General features: G+C 48.1%; 1 protein-coding gene across 1 annotated transcript in view; it reads right to left on the reverse strand.

The window, feature by feature from the left end:
* ATP9A (ATPase phospholipid transporting 9A) overlaps positions 1-16434 on the reverse strand; it is a 108916-nt gene that overhangs the window by 45736 nt on the left and 46746 nt on the right. The window contains exons 6-11 of the mRNA XM_039863730.1: positions 15471-15578; positions 14654-14729; positions 9687-9763; positions 9041-9201; positions 6936-7078; positions 5801-5913 (exon numbers count right to left, since the gene is read on the reverse strand). Coding sequence (XP_039719664.1) covers positions 5801-5913; positions 6936-7078; positions 9041-9201; positions 9687-9763; positions 14654-14729; positions 15471-15578 — 678 coding nt within the window. The remainder of the gene's footprint in view (positions 1-5800; positions 5914-6935; positions 7079-9040; positions 9202-9686; positions 9764-14653; positions 14730-15470; positions 15579-16434) is intronic.

A 16434-nucleotide genomic window follows, 5' to 3' on the forward strand; every position in this document is an offset into this window, starting at 1 on the left:
CTCGCGACAAAGAATTATCCAGCCCAACATCACATGCCGAAGCTGAAAACCACGACATAAAGTCACCAACACTAAAACCAGGGCCGGGAAGCAGGGGAGGCCTCATTGTGCAGGTTGGATCCTGTCAATTTGAAATTTTAGTAATGCGTTCGTCTTGGACTTTTGCACTAATCTTGAGTTTTTAAAATGCTGCATTATGATTGATCTCGATGACTATGTTTTCTCACCCCATTAAATTCTGTTCCCTAGGCACATACCTCCTTTTTACTCTCGTCCTGGCACTGTTATAAAACCATTAAAAATGATCCTAATCATTGATGTGAGTGAAAAAAAAAAAGTTGGATAGTGTTATTCTAACAGTGGTTCTTAACCACTGTAAGAAATGCTTCTCAGAATAACCAAATAAGATTTTAAATCCATAGGCTTGTCCCACCCCCACAGAATGCATAGGACCCAGGCATACACATGTTTAACTCTACAGGAAATTCTGATGTTCAACTCTAGCTAAAAAGAATTATGAAAATACGATGTCTTCTTGTTATAAAGAAAAAAAGAAACACACAAGCATAAACAAACAGCACACATGTCTCCAGACACACAAACATAGAGAAATAATTGGGCATTTTAAATACTCTGGCATTAACACTGGTCATTTCTGAGTGATGTGAATATAGGTGATTTCAATGTTTTTTCATTGTACTTGTTGTCTATAGTATTTATTTCCAGCCCCCCAAAAAAATGTATCATAAAAAGATATTTTTTAATGAGTAAAAAGTAAAGTAAGCTGTGTCCCAGAAAAAAATACACAGATAAAAAATTCTTGGGGAGCACAGCAGAGGGAATGCACTTAGCATTAATATGTTGGCTAGGTGGAGGGCCAGGGGGTGGAGGAAGCAATGGGGGGATCATTTTATGAGCTATATAGATGTCTAACCGATGCACTGTATATTTGAAACTAACTTAAATGAATAAATTTTTTCCAAATTGGGGAAAAAATTTCTTCCTCGAGAAAACATAAAATTAACCTTATCCAACGTTTCCTGTGGATGCAGAAAGCGAGAAGAACACTGCCTGGAACGAGGTTAAGTACCAACTGAATAAACCAGAAACTCACACATTCACCAACGCGCTAAAAAGAAAAAACGAAAGCTCGGCAAATTCCAATTCTAACAACAAATCCTAACAATATTAGAGACAAGAGCGTACGTGGAAAATGGCAGCTCACGGATCAAAATGTGGAGGAGACTATCAGTTCATGCTTTTTTGAAAACTATGAATTTACAAGTAGAAAACATCCCAGAGCACTCAACAGCGCTGGTCTTGATGTTCTTGGAGGAAGGAGACATCACGAGGCTTCCATTTTCCAGTCTTTCATTTTTTTTTTTTTCAGACGCACATATCGACAAAAGTTAAAGATATTTTCATTTGCTGGGGAAATAAAGTAAAAAAGGCGACTACATATTCCAGGTAACACAAACCAGTGATCTCAAAGACCCTCTATTTAATACTCTATAAATATTGTATCCGGCATTATGAAACGACAACAACAAAAAAATGAAATTCTAAAGAGAGATGATGAAAATGAAAACCAGCATTTTTCACGGCATTAGCTAATGTCTCGAAATAACATACACTCGGGGTAGGGGGCACTGAGAAGTGTAGGTTTAAAATTACCCTTCAAATTGCCCTTTCTGTTATTCAGTCAAAAAAGAAGATGAAATGCCGACACACCCTATGATCTGGAATCACCCTGAAGACGTTTACGCTGAGTGAAATCAGCCAGGAGCAAAAGGTACCGTATGACTCTCATTCATAGAAAATGTCCAGAGCAGGCAAATCCACAGAGACGGAGAGTAGTCTGGAGGTGGCCAGGGGCTGAATGAGTCCTGGACGAGGACTAGATGCGAGTCTAGAAGATATGGGGTTCAGTTGTGGGTGATGAAAACGGTTAGAAATTACATAATAGTGATGGTTCCATCATGCTGAGAATACACTAAAAAAAAAAACACTGAGAACTGCACGCTTTAAAAGGGTAAACTTTATGATTTGTGAATTACATCTCGATTTTGTTTTAGAGGTGCCAATAAATAAATAAGCCAGAGAGAAAAATCATCACTTCCCCTTAGCCCGTCATGGTTTCAGCTCACAGTGCGGTGGCCGTTTCCCTGTGGTTTGCTTGGGCTTGTATTAATAATCCGGATTTCTCCTGCAGCAGACGTTTAGAGCCAGCTGTTCTCTTTATGAGGGTAATTTAGTTAAATAACATCCCTCAAACCAGTCACCTGGACACTCATAAACTGTCATCTCCACTTCAGTGTTCTGAAAATAACCCATTGTAGAATTCTGACTCCCTTCTACAGGACACCTTATGGACCAGCCCTGACAAACGCTTGCCTGATATATGGAGTGAGGGTCCCTGGGGTCGATCTCCATCAGTAAGATTTAAACTTTGCTTTAACTTTGAAGGTGAAGATGAAATGCGAACAGACGCTCGAATCCTTCCTTCCTGCACGCCAACGAGTCACCTTGCCCACTGCTTTAGACACTGACGTTCTGAAGAATGAGGGAGACCTCAGGTTCACGGCAGCTGTTCTCAAACTCTGTTGTGCTCTAGAATGACCTAGTTCACCAGTTAAAACCGGGGGGCTAGAGATTCTGACCGTCCCAAGGAATCAGACCTAGGACTTCGAGATACCGTGCTCTACGAAACACGGTTATAAAATCCTACTATTAAACTCTAAAAGTCCGATGAACGACATAATGGGCTCACGGGAACCTTTTAGGACTGGTGGATATATTCTAAGATTGAATTGTAGTGGTGGTTCCGGAACTCTGTAATTTACTTAAAAAAATTACTGAATTGTACACTTAACATAGCTGAATTCTATGGTATGTAAATTATACCTCAAAAGAGCTGTTAAAAAAACATGAGCAAGCCTTCATATGTCTCATCGCCAAAGTATTCATAGGTTTACTGCAGGATTTTTAGATGTCACGATGAAGGATGCAAACCCCACATTGGGACTGGGGTGGACTGTAATTCTGAGCTCACGCCAACCTCGAAATGCCCTAACCCCCTTAACACTTCAGCTATTTTAAACCCAAGGCCAACCGACAGGATGGGAAATCAATTTATGAGCTTCCACTAAGGAAGGGTGAGGAGTTAGAGTTCACAGTAAGAAATGTCGTTTTCTAATTCTTAACGTTTTGCAAACAGTGTTATCTGTGCTAAACCAATAACGGACCATAAAAGCTGAACCACACATACATCCTGAGAAGCAATGGCTTCTGTTAATACCACGAGCCCTTAAAAACACCACCAAAATGGGCAAGGGGGTACACACCATGGCTATGAGGCTGTGTGATACAGTCGTCAGCAGGCCAGCACTGTCGAGGAGGGGGATGAGCATGAGAGACACATCGGGCCCTGAGAGGATAAGCAGGAAGAGATCCACACAGGAAACTCTCAGGAGGGTCCCAGAAGGCACCCGGGGTTGATGGCTGAGATGAAGCTATTCCAAGACACAGAAACGAGGCCGCTCAGCCTGCCCTAAATGCCGAAGGCTGCGGTGTAACCGGGGTGGGTGGGAGGAGAGGGTGAACTGTGGGAGGGGAGTGGAGAGGGGACGCAGGCCACAGCTGGACCCCACCGGACGTCTCGGACCCTGAGAGGGAGCTGACGGGACCCGGGCGGTCCTGTGCTCCTAGCGGGGGAAGCGTGAGGAGGATCAGGGAACCGTGTGATGGTCACAGCAGATGGGCAGGCCAGAGAGCGTGCACTTTCTGCCTCCGGAGTGACGGCGGATGAAGACAAAAGGCCAGACGGGAGATCTGCTACAAGTGGGCCTGTGACTGAGGCGGGGGTGATGGCAAGGAAGCGGGGGCCTTTCCCAAGCCCCGGCATGACGCGGCCGGGTCGATGGGGGCGGCACTAGGACGAGAACCTCTAGAAGAGAAGCCGCGGCAGAGAAGAGTAAAGGACCCGGGGATCCGTGCTTCGGACGCAGCGGCGACGCCAAGCGTGCAGGGGGTTCCAGGCTGACGCTCCAGGCCTCAGCCAGGGTACTTGGCTCATTCCACTGGCCAAGAGGGTAGCAGACGGCGGCAGGGGCCATCGGCACCCACAGGGAGACGGGAGCTGGGGGAGGAGGGCACCACCTAGAAAGTGCCACGCGGGGCCCAGCACAGAGCCCGGGAGGCACCAACGCTGCACCCCGCGCAGAGCAGACGGGTCAGCGGAGGAAAAGGGGCCGGGGCGGACTGTGGCTGCTCCTCCACGCCCAACCAAGTCCTCGGAGTGTCCGGCAGGCCAGAAGAACGCCTTTGAAAAAGATCAAGAATCCGCCTGGACACAAGCCACATCCTTCCTTAAGCTACGAGCGTTTCACGGTTGCTCGTAGATGGCGACATTGCATGGGTCGGGTGAACTGTTCTCCATTTAAAATCCACTCCCGTCAAACATGTGGCGACAGAAAGAAATCTAACTAGGGGCGGTGAACACAGTGTAAACAGATACATGCCTCACTGTTAAAGTGTACAGCTGAAACTTACTGGATTTCATTAACCAATGTCACCACAAAAATAAATTAATTAATTAAAATTAAATCCACTCCCACATCCACACTACCCGCCCCGCCCCCCCGGCCCGGGCTCTGCCACTTTCAGCAGGCACCCCAGAAGTCCAGGTGTGCCCGCTAGCGCACATTCTAGAAAATTAAACCTTGACTATAACTGCATCATGAAGCAGTCAAGGATTCCGCCTTTAACCCTTACGCAGAAATACTTCACGTTTTTAACGGACCTTCTGACAACAGAATCATTACCTATCTTGATAAATTTCAGCAAAATACGGCCTCTTAACCCTCTCGTCTCCAAATAAGAGCCATAACACGTACCTGGTCTAATGCGGTCCACCCTTGCCCTGCTCCTGTCTCGGAATCACCAAGGGCTTTGAGTGTTTGTCTGCTGTGTCATCTTTCTTTTAAAACACAGACGCCCAGGCTCTCCCCTAATCTTCATCAGTCAGAATCTCTAGGTAATGGGCGTAAATCAAAGTCTTTCGTTTTGTTTTTAAATACCAATTCTGATGAGCGGCTGCGGGGAGGACCCACTGACCTAACTTTCTAAGAGTATCGGGACACAGACACAGATTTTACTCTGAAAAACTGGTTTTTAAAAAACTATATAGGAAAAAAATACGGGGGCAGATAAGTTGGAAGTCCTCTCTGATGAATTAATTTCTTCTCCTTGATGGCTGAGTTGAATCCAGACAAGTAAAGCTAACCAGTAATTTCATGATTTCACAAAAAGACCACGAATAATTACTGTTTTGGCTCATAACCGGGGAAAAGTTAAAAAAAAAATATGTTCATAAAACCAACCACAGCAGATTCTCAAAGCTCCTTCTGGCATCAGTTCCTGGGCAAGTAATTTTCCCTTAGGTTTCCCCAATATTCATTAGTATTTCAATGGCGGATTAACCCTTGGAATGAGGAAGATGGGGAAAAACCTCAGCTACGATTTTATTCAAAATGTAAAAGGTTAGTGGTTGCCACAGGTTCAGAGGGGAAGGTGGTTGGGGTGAAGTGGGGGAGTGACTGCTAATGGATATGGGGTTTCTTTTGGGGTGAGGAAGATAAAATTGATTATGGTGATGGTTACACAACTCTGTGACTATCCTAAAAGCCCACTGAATTGTACATTTCACATGGGTGAGTCACATGGTAGTATGAATTACATCGCAATATGATGTTGACATATGTAAAGGAATTGTCCTGGGTATTGAAAAAGAAAACTTTACCTGAGTATAAATACTAAATATGTGGCTTTGTACTTCATCCATTGAGTCGAGGCCGTAGGCCACTGTGCCCAGATGGAGCCGTTTGAAAACCATCTCGTTCTGGGTAAGAGTTCCTAAAACACAAGACGAATGAATGAGTGCCGACATCCTGGAGCTTTCACGAAAGCATTAACAGTCATCACGGTTGTTATTTTCCGAGTTTACTAGATGTCACGCACTGGTTTGGACACCGCCCCTGACGGAGTAGACATCAGTCGCATTTTGTCAGCCCAGAATCCAACTCCCTGTCTTTTGAAAATGGCATCCTAGGTTTCCATGGGGACATTACCACCCTTTATTTCCTGGGATGGTCCACAGAGAGTGTCAGTCAGGGTACTTGGCTCATTCCACTGGCCAAGAGGGTAGCCCATGGCATATACTAGGCCAATCAGATTCTATCTTGAAGGAACCTGAAACTCGAGCTGACAGATACATGGATGAATAGCGTCACGTCGCCCCCAGTGACGGAGGCCTACAGAGACCATCCCAAGGTCCTGATGCTGACATATCCAGAACTTTCCTGGCTCCTTTCCTTCCAGAAACCTAGTTTTTCTCTGATTTGGTGAGCCACTCTAGATCTCTGCAATGGATTCCCTTTTATCCTACGGTCACTAAATGTAGAGACGAAGCTTAAACTCAGGTGTCCCCACTCCCCAGTCCCTGCCCTTAACCACGACGATCTTAAATTGTGGAGCAGCATTTCGGGGTGTGGTAATGAGATTAGAGCTTGAAGCCAGAACGCCTGAGTTCCAAAGCCTGCTTCTGCCACTATGTGCTTAGGACAAGCCAGTTAACCTCTGTGTTTCATTTTCTTATCTGTAAAATAGGGATAAAAATATTCACCAGGTAACTCCCAAGATCAGGGTAAAGATTAACTACGTAACTATATGTAAACACCCAGAATGGTGCTTTCCGCGTAAATAGTACCATGTAAGGCTCTGCTACTATCATCGCCACCATCACCAAATGATTGATCCTCACCAAAAACATGACGAAAATAAAGTAGCAGCAGCAGCACCCATCCGTGGCATCTCTAGAAAGGGGATCCAAGCACCTTCGCTCACCTTGAATGTCGGGCGGGCCCCAGGAAGCTCACCTGTCTTGTCTGTGAGTAGGTAAGAAATCCTCCCCAGCTGCTCAGGAATCGTGCTGGAACGAACCACAGTCCCGGGGATTTTGGAATCCCTTCGAATCACCCAGCTGTACACGATCTTCCCCATGTCCAGATTCACGCGCAAGCTGGGCAGGAAATCAGAGCGAACCGGTTAACAGGATCTACGCCAGGCTCCTGTGTCTCTCATGGTAAACGAGGAATCGAAACACACATCCTACAGAAGCCACTGCCGCAGCCGCACCCACAGATATGACGAGTCCACACCGCCATAGAATAACACATGAAATGAACCACTATTTTCATGAAGTTATTCCGTCATGGACCGAGGTCACTCAAAGCACTAAAAGCGGAGTTTCGGCCTTTTGAAAAAATTACTGGTGCTCTCAGCTAATATAATTTTGATCACATATTTATTTTTTAAATTATGGTGAAATATATAGAACGTCAGATTTCCTATTTAAACCATTTTAAGCGGAGACAGTGCAGTGGCATCAAGTACATTCACGCTGCTGTGTGTCCATCGCCACCATCTCCAGAATTCTTCCGTCTTCCCAAACTGAAATTCTAAACCCCTTAAACGATAATTCCCCATCCCCCCCTTAGAAGATAATTCCCCAGCTCCCCTTAAACGACAATTCCCCAGCCCCCTCTCCCTGGACACCACCATTCTACTTTCTGTCGCTAGGAATGTGACTACTCTAGGCCCCTCATATAAGCAGAATCACACAGCATTTGTCCTTTTGTGCCTGGCTCATGTCCCTCGGTCCCAGGTCTTCAGGGTTCATCCACGTTGCAGCATGTGTCAGAAGCTCCTTCTTGTTTAAGGCTGCATAATATTCCATCGTGTGTATTCTACTCATATTAAAATATTATTTTATTCCAAAAAATAAAACTACATCCTCAAATTCATTCATAATCCTTTAATCAAACTGCTTACTGTTTTACTGGCTGGCCCTAGGCCATGTGAAAATTCAATTCCCTAATTTTTCAATCATGTTGTAGATGGAACTTTAAAGACTGTAATTTCACTTAACATTATACCACGAACACTTTTTTTTTTTTTTTTTTTTTTGGCTGAAAATAAAGTAGACTTATTTATTCTTTGAAACCATCATCCAGAGCATGTCGGCTAGGGGATTCGAGCCCTCAAATTTCACTAGTGTGAAATAGTATAAATCACACTATTTCACCAAAACCAGTCTCTGTCCTCAGAAAAATAAAAATTCTAGCTAGGATGATATAAATATGTAAACATAAGGCAGTGTATCAAGGATAAAATAGAGATTATAAGCACTATAAGTTTCAGAAAAACTATAGCTCATTTTAATAATTATTTACTGCTCATTTATTATGGAGAAAAAAACAAGTATATAACAATATAGTACTAAATAAACTGTTAAAACTAGACTATATATTAGGACCATTCTAAAAATAGATGGGGTACAAGCATATTTGATATGAAAAGTTATTTGCAACACAAGCTGTTAAAAACAAGGGAGAGGCAGGTTTTATGTAGAGCAGAATCTCTTTTTTCTAAACTAGAAAGCAACACCTCCCAAAATATTAACAGAAATCACCACTTAGTTGTGAGATTAGAGGTGATTTTTATTTTAATCTTTTGCTACTGTGAATCTTTGGGTTTTTTCTACTCTGATCATCTATTACTTATATCACTTTTTAAACCCTTTATTCAGCTTCCAAAGGAGGCAAGCGAATAATAGGCACATGCCACCAAGCAACCATTGCTAATCAGTCACAATATTATTTCCTGTTGAGCACAGACTCAGGCTCAGAATCCTTCTCGACACAGTACTCCCAACAGCCAGTACCGACCTCTCGGGCTGACAGATGTGATGAACTCTAAGTGGCATCCGAGCATAGCCTGTGCAAGGCCGGGCAAGATGTCTTCAGTAGAGAGTCATTCGAGAAAAGAGGGACCATGGAGGCACGTGGCTTTCCAACGCTACAGCCACAGAGCGTGGCTTGCACTGACCCCGACTGTCTTTGGCCATTACTCTACTAAGGGACCAGCTAATAAAGAGAAGGAAATGTCACAGCGCACTAACAACCGCTTGCCCTCTGCTCACCTGATGGGAATGATGTTGGAAAACAAGAGGAGGAAGCGGATGATCTGTAGGTACCAACGACCGGCAAAGTGCTGGAGGGCCACCATGACCAGCGACACCACCACCAGGGCGCCAAAGAGGATCTTTGTGAGGCAGTTCACTTCCAGGTCAAACAGGCCAATCTGGGGGACAAAGGAGAGCCCGAGGTTAGCTGGTGCAGCCCACAGCCCACCTGGAGAGCGGCCCTTCTCCCATGAACACCTCCTCCCAGGTGAGACAGCGGGGCCCGTCACCCCTACAGTTTTGGTTGAGAACACTGGGCGCCATGGGACCCCAAAAAATCCTGATTTCCATTTTTTTAAATGACGTAAGCAGGCTTAGACCTGGAAATATATAGGCGGGGTGCTGCTGCGTTTGGGGGTCTGTGCACTACGTGGCCTCTACCATCCTACACGGTGACCAACAAAATGACTCGGGCCTACACGCTCAGCTCCGGGCCACACATGAGTTCAGATCTGCCTGAAAGTTCAGGGCATGAGCCACTGGTGGCACCTGAATTTCAGGTGTTGCACTGATGAGCTCTGCAGTATTCTGACTCTTAAAAACTGGAGGAGGGGTGAGGCCAGGAGGGAAGGTGACCCCACACATCCGGTGACCACGTACACACCTTGCTTCGAGGGCTGGAGGCATTCATGACACTCCGGAGTTCTCTGCCCGTGTAAAGAACCACGCCCACGACGGTTCCTGAAACAGGAAAAATGCCAGGCGAAGAAACGTTAGTGCCGACGGGCGGGCTTGGCCACTGAAGGGCCTGACCCGCCTGCGAGGGCGATTTCTAAGTCCGACGACACCCGTCGCAGTGTTCGCGTCAAGCCAACCAGTGAGCTACGGCCGCACTGACCGGTAAGGTGGCCACGTGCGGCAACGTAAATTCAAATTCAATTTAAAATCAAATGCAATACGGGGCTGGTTAGTGGCTGCCATGTGGGATGGGACAACAAAGACACAGAGCATTTCCATTATGGCTAAAAGTTCTACTGGTCAGTGCTGGTCAGCACTGGTCCATGGGGTCCAGCCGCCTGATGGCAGGGGAAGTAGGGGAGCAGTGGTTTGTCCTTTTGCCACTGGCCTTAGAGGCTTCCAGAAGTGCCTAGGACATTCCCATCTTTACAAACTATTATGGAAACTTATGACTACACCCCTTATTACAGCACATCCTTCCCGCCGAGTCTGATCCTGCTCAGATTCCATGTTCAACTCGAACACTTAGGGATGCCTGTCCAGATGACAATTCTCTCCTGACAACTCCCCCAGCCCCCTGCCCAGCCCCCACTGCAGTGCAATAAGGAAAGACATCAATCCTTCTAAAAGTAAACAATTTAGTGAAGAAATACAAACGGCCAGTTCACATGAGAAAAGATGCTCGACCTAGCGAATAAGCAAAAAAAAAATGCAAAATAAACTTTTTTTATCCCTATCCTAGTAACAAAAATTCCAAAGACTGGTCTGCCGTGTCAGCCAGGAGTTAAGGAAATGGACCCACTGGCTGGAGTGTGAACGAGGACGACCTCTTTTGGGGGGAATTGTCATTATCCATCAAAAATTTACCTTTGTCTCCTCTCTTCAGTGTGTGCCGAGAACATGCTCAACACAGTGCAGCAGATGGACAAGAAGAAAAGCGAGGACCGTCGCCACGAGAGACTGCTAGGGGCCGCGACGAACACTAGCTGAGGACGGAGGGAGAGCCGGGGAGGGGGGGCAGGAGGCAGGAGGAGGACGCTGGTCCCCGGGGTCAGAGGAGCTCTCTGCGGTGAGGACATCTGAGCTGAGACCTGACACAGGAGAAGGGGCCGTCCCCGCAAGCTCTCGGGAAGACCCCAGGAACACAAACACCTAACCTTCTGTGTCTCTCAGCCGCCCTGGTAGAGGGACATCCAAACTCGCACAGAGGTGCGCACAGTTTCCGGTAGCCGAGGCCGACCTACAGGAAGTGCTGGGACTATGTGTCCTGGACAAAGAGCCCCGGGAGGAGACACTGAAGCTCCCCCCTCGTCCCCCGCGCCGCCCCCCAAATTCGGTGTCCTCCAGCAGAATGCGGGCCTCTTCTAGGCAGGCTGCCGGCAGATGGCAGGCCGGGGAGAGCTGGCTGGCCGGCTCCCAGGCAGATGGCAGGCTCCCCTGCTCACAGGCCCGTCGCCACGGCAGATGGTGGGACCGTGGGAGCCGAGCCTGGGCTAAGCTCACTCGCTCCTCTCTCCGTCTCAGCGCCCGATGTCCAGGGTTCGAGAGGTTTCAAAGCAAATCCACAGACCTTTCTTTCTTTCCATCTCCTCTATAAAACAAGGGCCCCCAAAGGCAGGGTCTCCCCACTGGCACCGGCCAACCTCGAGGCCTTTAACACTGCTGAATAACGCCACCCCACTCCCACCCAGCATCGCCCTGTGCTCAAGACCAAAACCGGACCCCGGCCTCAGCCACCAACAGAAGGCACGGCCGGCCGCTTCCGTCTGCACAAGCTTTAAAGGCACTGAATTAACTGCTAACTTTTAAAGAGAGGAACTTTCATTTAAAAAACTGCGATTTCTGATTTCTTTTGGAAAATCGGAAGCTCTGGCGATGCTGGGTCTACGTTCCTCACGTGACCCCAGTCTCCCTGTGACTTCCCCGCTCCGCACGCTGTCACCTCTGCCATCCCTCCTTGCTCCCTCTGGTTCTCGACCGTCCTCGCTCTCTGCAACCTGCAGACCATGGAACCTTCTCGCTCCTGCCAGCCGGGCCCCCAGCTGGTTTCTCCAAGGAGCCAGGCTGTCGTGACCGGCATGTCACCAAGTTCTTTGTAACTCTCCACAACAGTGTGGTCCTGGGGTCAGACCTTACTGTGACCCCTTTGTTCCCTGTCTGCAACAAGATAAATGCTGAACCCTGGAGAGCGAGCATTCAGAAACGTTTATGGCAATTAGACACCGCTGTGACGCACAGGACGGGCCCGCTGAACAGGGGACAGCCCAGCAGGGCGTCATGAAACTCATGTAGCAAGGTGCACGTGGTATGAACTGCATGCTAGTCAAACACAGCAGGGCCACTGACCAATCTGCTACAGATTGGTCAGCTTTGGGCGTGGAGGGTACAGGGGAGGCCAACAAACTAGTCCCTCACCACTGAGCGTCTGAGAAGAACTGGACTAGAACACCTGGGCTCTATACCACGTCTAGGCCACCTTCTCTGCTAAGTCTCCCCCATCCCTTCCCTCCCTGTCACCATTCTGGGGTCTCCTCGGCTTAACATCACTGTGTTACGTTACCATGGCAACTGCATCCTCTACAGATTGACCCTCAGCACCTGCTTGGCGAGCATATTTTTTAAACTTCCAACTAATAACAGCCAAGTGACCGAGTAACAGCAGCTGGATTCTAAAGGGAACACAGAAGCAAACTTTTGTAAAATTAGGATTACTCTGGATGGCTGTTTCTCGAGTCGAGCACCAGAAGGAAGTGGCTTGCCTTCAACGTCACGTTTGCATTAGAAATCAGAGTGCAGTCAGATGTCTACTCAGTGAGAAGCCAGGGAAACAGGCCAAAAACGTGGTATGAACTGCATGCTAGTCAAACACGGCAGGGCCACTGACCAAACGGAAAACGTCCAGGTGCTCAGACTCACTCCAAAACATCTGCCCGCTGAGGGGCGTGGCAGTCAGTGCCATTGCTGAGATCAGTGTTCTCTCTCTCCCCACATCACCAAGCACAGAGAGATTAATTCACACAAACAGCGGGGAAAATGTACATTTTAACTCCACAGAACTGTTTGGAATCTTTTCCACTGTCTCCAAGATCTCAATTTGCCTTCTAATCTCCTCCTCCTCCAAAGCTGTGTAACCTTTGGCAAGTCGCTTAACCTCTCTGAGACTCCCGCATCCCATTAAATGTCCTCGTGTTAATGCTGTGGGACCAAAACAAGAGAATGACAAGCAAAGCACTCTAAATAAGAAGTGCCTCATAAAGAAAGGATTTGTGTTCATCTCTGAGACTGAGGCTGACACAACAAACCTTTTCGACCTCATCCCCTCTACCTCAGAATTCTCTGCATCTTCACCTAAATCGTTTGCTTTTCTTAGTCATTTCAGAGGAAAGTCACAGAAGTCTCTCCTGTTTCTTCTCCTCTCCTCTGTAACCTAGATTAACTTTATAGTAAATTACAAAGCCCAGGAGCGTGGAGAGCAGGATTTTCGGGGCGTACCGCTTCAGCACCCGCTCCTAGCAACGGAGCTCAGCATTATTATTAGATATCGGCGCTCCATTAAGTTTGCTGCATGGAAAGAAGGAAAGCGGGAAGGAGGGAGAGGAGAAAAACCAGCGGAATGAAAACCAGACATACGAACAGGTATTTATTATTGAAACAGCAATATTATCAGAACAAGTATCTAACCAAACAAGTCGAGGTTATTAGAAGCCACAGTGTAGCCAGTCGGTAACCGAGCAGAGTATTAGGGACCAATTTCTCACTTCTCCAGTCATCTGAGGAACGGAGAGACGTTCCAGATTATGCTGCAAACGCCAGTGTAGAAAGGAGACATGGCGAACCCTAAAAGGGGTTGCTCATCTCCGTCCATCTGCACTAAGCAGTGACACGAGGCGACTCGGCATCATTTGTGCCGCTCATTCCCTTCCCCCGTCACAGGGTCCTGACTGAGTGTCTGTTGTACTAAAGAGCCACACAGAAGCACCGAGCAGAGGAAAATGGGTTGACAGGAAGGAGATATCACACTTGACGAGGAGAAAAACAACTGATTCCTCCGACAGTAAAGACAGAAAGTCGCAAGCTATACAATTATATGTTAATAATAGCGTTTATCATATGATGTGTGTGATATAACAACAGCTGCACGATGAGTTCTGCTTCCGGAGCAAAGTGCCTGGGTTCAAGTCCCAACTTTGCTTTTTCGCCGCTGTGTGACCTTGAGCAAGTTACTTAAGCTCACTGAGCCTCAGTTTCCCCACCCACAGAATGGGGAATAACACTAGCCCCACCCTCATGGTACTTTTGGGAGAATTAAGTGAAATGTCTAACGGGCACTGGCCTTGGCACGTGCCAGGCACCCACCAACACCCGCCAGGACTGCTGCAGACCCAGCTCCGCCCCCTGCAAACCTCTTCTGTTCAGCTTTGTCCCATGCTCAAAACCGCAAGGCACCCATTTCCATGGCATCTTGGTGTCCTCCAGGCCGAGGCTCCGACTCAGGCCGAGGGCCGTGTCCTGCACCCCGGAGCCCCGTACCAGCGGGACGCGCTCAGCAGCCCTGACAGATGCAGCTCCCCGGCAGCACGGCCGGGCTGACCCACTTTCTGGTAGAGATTAGACCGTCAATCTGCAGGGGCAATGAAGGGCTATCCCCCAGAGCGGACGCCGCAGACAAGTCCACAGGCCAGAGCCGCTTCTCTTCCCCAGGTCTCTAAGTGTCCGAGGGGCAATGAGATGCCAGTTTAAGTCCCTAGAGGTCCCGGAACGAGTAGAAAACACCATCTGACCGACGAGGACTCATTTTCCCAACCGACGGATGATTATGTCCAATGACACGAAAGGATTTTCCTTTCCTTTTCAAATTGCTAACATATTCCTCAAAAAAGGGGGACGCCTCACCTGATGCGACGACAGTGCCGGCCCAGAGCGCGTTCTCTATGCTCAGGCTCTCGCTGACGGGAGGGTCGCTGTCCTCCTGGAGGGGACCACATGACACACGCTTACCTACCGAGGCTCCGAAAGGACGCACAGGCCGTTTCCACCCTGCCCTTCTCCAGCCAGGAAGAGGAGGACGACCCGCTCAGAGCCGACGGCTCAGCCAGGGGAGACGGGCCGAGCCCACGATCTACAGTCCCAGGGGGGCCCCTCCCCAGGGAGACACCTGGAAAAGCTGGCTCGCGACTTAAGGAGTACAAGCCTCGGACCCCGAAGAAGTGTTTCACAAGGTGGGAACTAAAACGTGAGAGCGGATCAAACAGGAAGTGTGTTCCGGCTCACAGGAAGCCTCAGTTTAGGTTCTACGAACCTATCATCCCAGATTCCGAACGTAACGTAAACCCAAATTTAATTTCTATTCTGGATGGTTGAGAAGTGGCTTAAAAAGTGTCACAGCGGCAGACGGGCGTTGTGCGAATAAAAAAACATGGGCCCATCTGATAGAGACAGAAAGGGTAAAATGCGTCACAAAGACGTCAGCGTCAATCATAACAATGCTTGGGGCCACGCTGTCGGTGATTCGGGCTGTTCAGAGGCTGGGAGAAGGCCCAGTGCTGTTGGCCTTCCAAGAATCGATAGGTCAGCTTTCGTGGTGGGGGAACCTCGGCACCGCCTGGCATAAAGCCACCACCCGACAGAGACCTGTCCAGGCTTCTTTGCAGGCTTTCGCCACGTGTGCACACTCTCAGACAGGATTCCGCCTTCCGCGAAGCCTACTCACCCTGGTAAACGTTCCTACGAAGTTGTGAATGTCGATGTTGGGCTCCTCTGCGTAGATGTAAGATCGAATCTGAAGGAGGTCCTGCTCAACAGAGGTAACATTTCGGAGTTAGAACAAAGTCAGTGCATGAGTAGAGAGATTTCAGGAGGCAGCCACACTTTTTCAAAAGCAACTGTATTTCTGAAACAGGACAAACAGGCTCTCAGCTTGATGAGGCCGGTGGAAAAAAGAGGAACAGTCTTCCATGGAGGAACCTTAGGAATTGCTACGTGCAGCATCCCCAGACGCTGGGAGACGCTGGGGTGAGGGTTCTGGCTCCCCAGTGTCTGACGGCGCAAACCCACACCTGCCAAACTCCGGGTTCCGGCGTTTGTTCATGGCGATGAACACTCGCTCTCTCAACAGACAGTTATTGGGCACCTACTCTGTGCACAGCCCTGGAAAAAGCAGGGGTGGGAAGTGACCAAGAGCACCGCACATCCATCAGGATGGCTGCTACCAAAAGGAAAAAAAAAAGAAAACAGTTAAGTGCCGGCAAAGATGTGGAGAAACTAGAACCCGTGCGAGCTATTAACGGGCGTGTAAAAGGCTGCAGCCGCTGTGCTGGGCAGCATGGCGGGTCCTCAAAACATTAAACGTGGGATTACCGTTTGAACAGAAAGCCCGTTTGCCGTGACTTGAAAGCAGGACCCCAAAGAGATATTGGTACCCCCGTTTTTGTCGCATTATTATTCACAACAGCCGAAAGGTGAGCGTAACCCAAGTGTCACCGACGGGTGAACCAACAGAACGGACTCTAAACATACAATGGAACATCACTCAGCCTTAAAAAAGGAGGGAATCCTGACATGTGTGAGTCCACGGGTGAACCTCGAAGACGTGATGCTGAGCAAAATAAGCCCGTCACGAAAGGACCAATACTGCATGACTTCACCCCTCTGAGGTCCCTAGAGTCGTCAGACTC

Source organism: Pteropus medius, unplaced genomic scaffold, assembly GCF_902729225.1.
Source record: "Pteropus medius unplaced genomic scaffold, Ma_sr-lr_union100, whole genome shotgun sequence".
NCBI classification, from domain to species: Eukaryota; Metazoa; Chordata; class Mammalia; order Chiroptera; family Pteropodidae; genus Pteropus; species Pteropus medius.